Here is an 8,673-nt window from a genome sequence, read left to right on the forward strand (position 1 = left end):
ATGATTATCTTTATACTAATAACATTCTATAACTTTATTACCCATACATCAATGTATAACGAAATTCCAAAATATCATTAAATTATACTTAAAGATACCTAGCCTACAATAAAGATCAAAATACTCTTATCCTTTCATACTTGCATCATTTGTTACCATTTAAAATTTTTATATTAAATGAATAATTTTATAATATCAAAGTGCCTAATTTTCATATCCTCAATTATTCTCCTTCACACTTAACAACCAATATTTTAACTTAAAGAACTCTTTTAAAAATTAAGAATATTAACCTCATTTTAATTATATAAGATTTTTTAATACTAATAATTATATAATTCTTCCATTCTAATTTATTTTGGCTGACTAAAGTAATGACGTTTGTTCCACCAATCACATTAACCATAAATATAAGTGTAGAAATAAGTTTCAATAATATTTATGGCCTATAAATATTTAAAATATGTTGCTTTCATCCTCACGTTTTCCTAATATTTTATTTACTTAGTATTTATTTATTTAAGATTCTATTTATAGACAATCAATCAACTAATTCTTACTCTAGTCATACCACACGAAAACCCAATTATACCACTTTTTTATAACCAATTTTCATGCATAGTCTCAATAAACTTTAAGTGTAATATTCGATTATAATAAATTAAAGATATATTTATGTAAAAAAGGCACCACTGAATAATAATTATCATGCAAAAACAAACTTTTATTTAAGACATTACTTGAGCAAAGAACTTCTTAACATGAAAACTAGAAACACTCTTCTTAAACTTAAGAAGATACTTATTTCCATTGTCAACAAAACTGATAAATAAACTTCCAAAAAACATTCAAAACAATAATCCAATTAACTGAACCGACTAATCATTATTCCTTGAAAATTATTTTAATAAACTAAAATCTTGCAAAATGATATTAAGTCCCTTCATTTGCTTCCTTCATTGCCATACTGGAAAATTCCAGAGTAAAAATCCATTTCCTCATTTCCTTGATCTCCCTCAGACAAGAGAAAATCTTTAGCTTTTAACTCTTCTTTATCTCATTTGGTCTCTCCCCTTACTCTTTTATCCTCACTTTGCTCTCCTTTTTCCATAAAGTCCTTTGTGAGAAATCCTTTGCCTAAAAAATAAACATAAAACCAATAATAAAAGACCTTATGCATTCAAAAGAAATCATAAATTACAAAAAATTAAAACACGTACCATCATCATTCACTTTAACCCGCTTTTCAGAAAAACTCTTACTTGCATCTTCTTCGTGCGATCTTGTTGCTCCTAACAATCTTCTACTCAGAGATGTGTTATTTATATCCCCATGCCAATTTATTGCTAACGGAATAGATGGGATCATATGTTCCAAACCCGCTGTTTTTATTTGATCATCATAATTCATTGGTGGATTATACCCTTCCTCTATTTTTTCCATTAAATCCAAACAATTCCTATCTATATGATCCAGACATCCACAATAATAACAAAATTTTGATATGCGCTCATATCGGAAAGAGATACTCATGGAAATTTTGCCATTTTCAGATTCGAAATTCATTCCTTTTTCCAAAGGTTTAGATGACTCCCATAAAACTCTAATTCTCATAAATGTTTTCTTATTATGAAATTCCAAAAATTCCCCCAAATGGCTAGCTATTTCCATACCCAAAGACTTATTAATCCTACGAAGAGGAATTCCAAAAACTTGGATCCATATAGGCACAGTAATTTGATTTAAACCTTCAGAATCAACAAGTACTAAATAGTTACCTGAAAAGTACCAGGGTTGTCCTCGTAGCACTCTACTCTTTATACTTTGTCTATCAAAGGTTAGTATGAAGATCCCATCATTGTAATCCTCCACTTTGACTCCAGCATTGTTCTGCCATTTTGCTTCGAAAAACCTCTTAAGGCCACCTTTATTAACTGCCTTATTTGATAAGGATCTACCAAATACAACCTTAGAATAATCTAAGCTTTCTTCCTCAGCATTGCCTAAAGGGCACACATTAATATTAGATTCAGATAGAGAGTGCAGTATTTTTGGACGACAATGTTAATAGTATTAGAGAAATTGATAGAGGAAAGTAGTATTACAAAACTTAGTGCTATCCCCCTATTGTATATATAGCTACAAATAATTAGTTTAAATCAATACAATAAAATCAAACCCATGATTATTAAGCATTAATGACCCATTTACTCCAAAATCCTTCCCAAAAAAGAAAAAACAAACTTTCTAAAACTATTAATATTTCCTTTCCTAAAATGTTAACAAATTCCTTTCTTGTACTAATTCCTAATTAAGCAATATTATTATACATATGGATTATATTCAACCTATATTGAATTGAAAAATTACTTAAAAACTAAATTCGGTATTAAGACAAATTGTTCCTTATTTATTATATAGAGAAACAGTTGTAACTTTCCAAAAAACCAACCATATCCTTTTTATTACCATAAAAACCTTTAGGATAATACTTTCCTATTCAAATTAGATAACAAACATTGCATAATAATTTGACTTTCCAAAATAAATGATTCAGTAATCTTCTTCAGACCATTAGTATTCCACCACCTGTTATTACAAGATCCTCGTGATTTCAATTCTTCAATTTACTAAAATAATTACAATAATATAGTCTAAATACTTAATTCCAACCACTTTCCTTCTATGCTAAATATTCCTAAAAAATAAACCAATACATAGCTAATAGACATTATCGTTTAAATTACCGTCTTTGACCTTATTTCAATTTAACATATTCTTAAAAAAAATACCATAACCAAATAATACTTATATTCCGACTAATAGAATTTGTACAAGCATAACTTATAATTTTAAAATATTATTGTACCAAAGTTTGCTTATACCTCCAGTACTTGAAAATGTGACAATTTAAACAAAAACTACCCTAAATAAATAGGGGCCCAACCATATAATAGGTGCTAAAGCCTTTTAAGGCGCCAAAGCCATACAAATGGCGCAAATAGAGCAAAATCAATATAAACAAAACTATAGCAACTCTACATTATAACCCATTATATTGGCTTACCCAAAACAAATATATAACAAACAACAAGATGAGAACAACTCACCACCTTCCCAGTATTCAACCCTATACCACATAAGCCGAGACTCCTGGGCTCAAAACTAATGTAACAATTTACTTAAAAAAATTCATCACACTATACATAACTTTTAAGCAGAAGTTTCAATAACAGGGGCCTAACTCAAAAAGAAAGAGTATAAATTCAAAATAAAATATTAATGAATACCAAATAAAATCTTTAATGATTCAAACAAAGTGACCGGTAGTATCTATAATCACACACCATACATATATACAATCTATGATACAAACAATAAGAAAACTAGGGGAAAATTATTCTATGTTAAATCTATCCACCGCCTATGGATAAATGGGGCCTTACAATCCATAAAGTTATCAAAGTTTAAAGTTTTGGATTCATAAACATTTCTAAAAAATCCTATCTCATATGAATATCTAACTAAAAGAAGATTTAATTCAAAAAACAAAACTCACCACATAATCGGGTTTTCTGTAAAAACGAAAAGGATCTGACATATCATTCTTTTTTACCCATAACTGGATTACCACCACCTTCTTCATTCTCCAGAACTAGAATTCTTGGTCCTCTTATTATGAAACAGCTTCAAAATCACAATGCATAATTAACCACACAAACAAAGAAATAAGGAAAAAATATCAATAAATGACAAGGAACAAAATCAAATTAAAATAAACCGAACACTATATCAAAATTTAAAAACAACGCAAATGCAAATTGGGAGACATCCACAGCCGATGTTTTGCCAGCGATAAAGATTACGATACCGGCGCTTCTTACGGCAAGCAACCGCCATCCTGGATCTGGTATTCTCCCTCCTGGAACTGGTCTTCCCCATCATGGATCTGGTCTTCTCCGTCCTGGATCTGGTCTTCTTCTTCCTGGATCTGCTCTTTTTGAAACTAAACAACTGAAGGAGCTACACAAAAGTTGAGAAGGGAAGAAGTTCTGGAAATCGCATCAGTGGAGGGATGAAGCCCAGAGATTAATGTTAACGCGACTGGGACGATTGAATCTGGGCTTCTTGCTGGGACAAGGACGGTTGAAACTCACAACTCGGGTTGATCGACGGTGGTTAAGAATACAGAGCCACCAAGATCTACGGGATCTGAGGCTTGGAATCTTCTCCGCCGCGAGTGAAGTAGATCTGCATCCTTGCTGTTAGTAACAGTCAGTCACAGTGGAGCCGTCGATGTTGGGTCTTCTAGGGTGAGTGGAGCCGTCAACGTCGTCAGGTCTTCGCCGAGAGTGACCCAATATATACATACTTTATTGTATAGATATTATTATTTAAAATTAGTGATATTTATATTTAATTATACTAATATCAATATATATGTATGACACTAAAAATGATACTAAATTACAGCTTTTTAGCATTTTTCTATGATAATACATAACGTACACGGCCTAATTGCCACCTTTTTAGACAATCAAGCCTCATTTTAAATACCATTTATTTCAGCCGATATATAATTAATAGTTAGGATACTTTTAAGACAAATAATAATGTATATACAAATATGGTTATTTTAAGCCCAAAAGATAGGTACCACTACTTACTACTAGTAATAGCCATTAGCCAATACCATTATAAAAGAAATGCACTAATTAATAACTTTTTATAATAATTATTAAATTAAATATATTTACTCTCATAATAATAATCAAGGGCTTTTTTATTTTTACGTTTCAAAACCGTTTTTTTTTACATTTTTACGAAATTTTACATAAAAATTCCTATTGCAACTAGCGCTGCAACTTAAATTGTAATAAAAAATCGTACAAAAACCCTATTGCAACTAGCGTTGCAACCACTTTAGAAACCCAAACCGTAAATTTGAAAAAAATAAATAAAAAAAATAGTATATGTGATAATTCCCCTAATAAAAATGAGTATAAAATTATCTAATGTAAATATTATGTTAAATTTGACAAAAAAAAATAATTAAATGCCATATTTGCTATTATAACAAAAAGAAAATATCATGAATAAACATCAATAAATTGAATATTTTAAAAAAATAATTATAATAATATTGTAATTAAAAAATGCATATTAAAATTTATTATTAATTATCAATAATAAAACTGTAATTGAAAAAAATCGTTTATTATGTGTTAAATTTAATGTAATGTTATATTTTTGTACCAAATTTGATATTTTTTTTTTTTTGAGGAAAAGATACAAATTTGATATAACTTTTAATATTGTTAAATTTATTTTTCACACGTGTCAAATTTAATATAAGTTTTATTACATTATTAGAGAACTTATTTTAAAATGTGTTAAAATATAGCACCATACAACTATTTTAGTATTTTATTAAAGATGCTATAAGTACCCTACATAATTTTATAAAAATATATTTACAATAACAAATCCATCAACCTTGTTAATGATAATAATGAGGTTGCTTCCTCAGAACAAGAAGAAGATTTTATCGAAGACATTACTCGCTTTGCCTTTGAGCACAAGAAGAAATTCCTTGATCCTAAATTTATCAACTTCTCCTCTTCCTTCAAACCTGAATTTTTAATATTTAAATGAGAACATTAATTAATATTTACAATTTAGAAAAAAATACATGACCATTTAATACTAAATTAGTATCTTTCATTCATCACAATTCATTATTTAAATAACTATATAACTCTTATTGTTCAATATATATATTCATGCATTTAAAAAATAATCTAGTACAAGCTTTGATTATTTGAGGTAAAAAATTAACTGTTTTTTTTAAAAGATTAATTTGAAAAACAAGTTCCGAGCTAAAAAATGATAAAAATAAACTTTTTTTTTTAAAAAAAAAATATAGGGGACAAAATTATAATAGGACTTAGCATAAATTTTTTACTCATGGAGAAATTTTTTTATCAATTTTAAATTATGTAGTCATTAAAATATAAGATGTATAGAACTACTTGTATATAATTAAAATTTTATATATATTAAAATAATAATAATTATATATTTATTGTTAAAAAATAAAATAATATTAATAATTAAAAAATTTATTAATTTTTAATTTAAATTATTATTTTTTAAATTATTTTTATATAAATATTTATTTTTTGAAAAATAATTTTACATACTAATTTCACTATTAATTTTAATATTTTTGCTACTAATTTATTTAAATATATAGTTCTATTATAATTATATTTTAAATTAATTTACTTTATTAAATTTTTTAACAAGAAAAATTATTTTATTAAATCAAACCAAGTTAATTACATGGGATTTCTCTTCAAAATAAAAATTTACAGTTGTTTTACATTTTTAAAACTAATTTTATCTATACTAAACATCTTTCTTTGTTGTATAAGATTAAATTTACTTTAAAAGCTCTCTTCAATGCTATAATATATACAACTCAAATTCATGTATTTTTTTTTTTATTTATACACAAATTTCGATTTAACTAAATACTATCAATTATACTTATTAACACATTTTTACGACTATATATAATATAATTTTTATAAACATTTTAATACATTTTTTTATTTTTAAAATTTTATGTTTTTTTAAAAAAATTAAATTAACAAAGTCACGTACACACTACATATATAAAACTTCCATCTTTCCAGTTTTTTTTTTTAACAATTATTTTTATTTTTTAATTTTTTTATGACAGCAATTTTTTTTAAATAAAAAAAATCACACGTGTAGGTACACTACCATGTAAGTTCAAACTGTCCTAATTACCCTATATATTTATACATATAATTTTGGTATAAAAATAATTATATAACACACTAACTTTTACAATTTTTTTTTTCTCAAAAAAAAAAAAAACTTTTACAATTTTTTGGTTGGAGATTCTTTATTTAGTTTTTTTTTTTGAGACAATCAATGCTAACTTGATTGCTTTTGTTTTAATTAAATTTTTGTTTGAATGACACATTATATTAAATTTTGAGCATAAATTAAAAGTGTGATAATCATTACTACAAAAATATTTAGCTTAGAAACGATTTCATGTATTACAATACTTACTCTCCAAGCTAAACTGTGAGTAATGCAGTTCAAAACGGTGCGGATCATTCTCCGGCAACAGAGGCCTCCTCTTTTCTCCCACATACAACTCTACCGCCGCCTTTACCAAATCACCCACCGTATTCTCCGACCCAATTACTACCTGAACCGGTCCCAAGCTCCTCTCCATCGTCACGTTCAGCAGAAGTTTCGTCGGCCGTCGTGGGCTGGTCATCTTCTCCTTCGCCGGCAAAAAAAATCTCCCAGTCGGTACTGAAAGGATTCCTCCGGGACGGCGAGCTAAGTCGACGGAGTTTCTCTCCGGCGGGAAAGAGAGGAGCGGCCACTCGGAGCCCGGCTGAGCCGCCTTGCCGGAGACAGATCTCCGAGGATAAGAAGGCCGCGGAATCATCGAGAAGAGTATCTTCGTGGTTTGATAGTTTTATTTAAATTTTAGATTATTAATTTTAAAAATAAATAAATAAATAAATTGTTGACAGTTATAAAAGCAGGAAGGAAGTTATGAAGGGAATTTGATTTGGATTTTGTGAAATGTGAGATTAGAAAAGGCCGAAATGGAAACAACATATAGAGAAAGCGTGAAGCTTCGGAGAAAGTACCAAAGTACGAAAATGCCCTTTAACTTCGGTTTATTTACCTAAAATTAATTGCAATAACGTGCCACGTGAACGCTTCCGGTTTATGAAAGCAATCACTCATTAGTTATTTATTTATTTTCTTTTAAATGTGGGGCTTGATTTTTTTTTTTATGTTGTTTTGACATAAATTAAAAAAAATAAAATAAAATTTTATTATAGAATGAAAATCTTAGAACCAACCATGCAACTTTTTTTTTTTTTCTAATAAATTTGTAATTTTCATTAATATAAAACAGTTCAGTACAATTTATTACCTAACAATGAATGGTGGAATTGCACTATTCCACACTAATTTTTTATTAAGCTCTAAAACCTTTTTAGCTGTGAATTAACATTAAACTCCCTAAATACATGTTTAAGAATAACCTTAGGGATGTTAGATAGAGAGTTATAATTAAATATCAAATATAATGTCCGATGATACAAAATAATCCCTCTTAGCACACCAGTGTAAAGCATATTTTAGTGCTAAAGCCTCAGCTAAGGTGAAATTTGTTATTTCTGCAAGGGGAATATACAAAATTAAAAGGTTGATGGTTGTTGTCGTGGACAACAAGTGTTGCCAGCAGCCAAGAGATAAAGAAAAAGAGAGGGAAAGAAGAGAAAGAAAGCTAGAGAGAGAAAGGATTTTGCCATTTTGCATTGAAGAATTGATTCTCATCTATTTTAACTCAAATTTTGGGTGGTGAATCCTTGCAATGTGCTCTTTAAATCTACAAATTCCAATTTGGCGATTGTCCTCTCTAAAATGCTCTTCTACAATACCTACTTGGTGAGACTCAAACTTTTTTTATTTGTGTATCCATCTTTTGAGATGATGATGGTGATGATTGTATTGGTGATCCAAGATTGTTTAATCTTAATGTTATTGTGAGCCTCTAGCTTTACTAGAGAAGAACTTTATAATCCCATTATTAAACTTTGG

General features: G+C 28.2%; 2 protein-coding genes across 3 annotated transcripts; both read right to left on the minus strand.

Annotated features, from left to right (window-relative positions):
• Window positions 1-959: 959 nt before the first annotated feature.
• LOC115717798 (uncharacterized) lies at window positions 960-4,991 on the minus strand. 2 transcript variants are annotated; one of them, XR_009687937.1, is made up of 4 exons: window positions 3,872-4,991; window positions 3,560-3,687; window positions 1,221-2,003; window positions 960-1,137 (listed from the first exon to the last, which is right to left on the minus strand). XR_009687937.1 is itself a non-coding variant. In XM_061115831.1 (3 exons), the coding sequence occupies exons 2-3, from the start codon at window positions 1,669-1,671 to the stop codon at window positions 1,058-1,060; spliced, it is 531 nt and encodes a 176-aa protein (XP_060971814.1). In that variant the 5' UTR covers window positions 1,672-2,003; window positions 3,560-4,989; the 3' UTR covers window positions 960-1,057. The 2 variants fall into 2 exon arrangements, 1 of the variants encoding a protein (XP_060971814.1); XM_061115831.1 differs by having other exon boundaries at window positions 3,560-4,989.
• Window positions 4,992-5,345: 354 nt separating this feature from the next.
• LOC115715661 (uncharacterized protein At4g22758) lies at window positions 5,346-7,654 on the minus strand. Its single transcript, XM_030644320.2, has 2 exons — window positions 7,111-7,654; window positions 5,346-5,632 (listed from the first exon to the last, which is right to left on the minus strand). Exons 1-2 carry the CDS (start codon window positions 7,499-7,501, stop codon window positions 5,475-5,477), a joined length of 549 nt encoding a protein of 182 aa, XP_030500180.2. The 5' UTR covers window positions 7,502-7,654; the 3' UTR covers window positions 5,346-5,474.
• Window positions 7,655-8,673: the final 1,019 nt, after the last annotated feature.

This window comes from Cannabis sativa, chromosome 5, assembly GCF_029168945.1.
Source record: "Cannabis sativa cultivar Pink pepper isolate KNU-18-1 chromosome 5, ASM2916894v1, whole genome shotgun sequence".
Lineage (NCBI taxonomy): Eukaryota > Viridiplantae > Streptophyta > Magnoliopsida > Rosales > Cannabaceae > Cannabis > Cannabis sativa.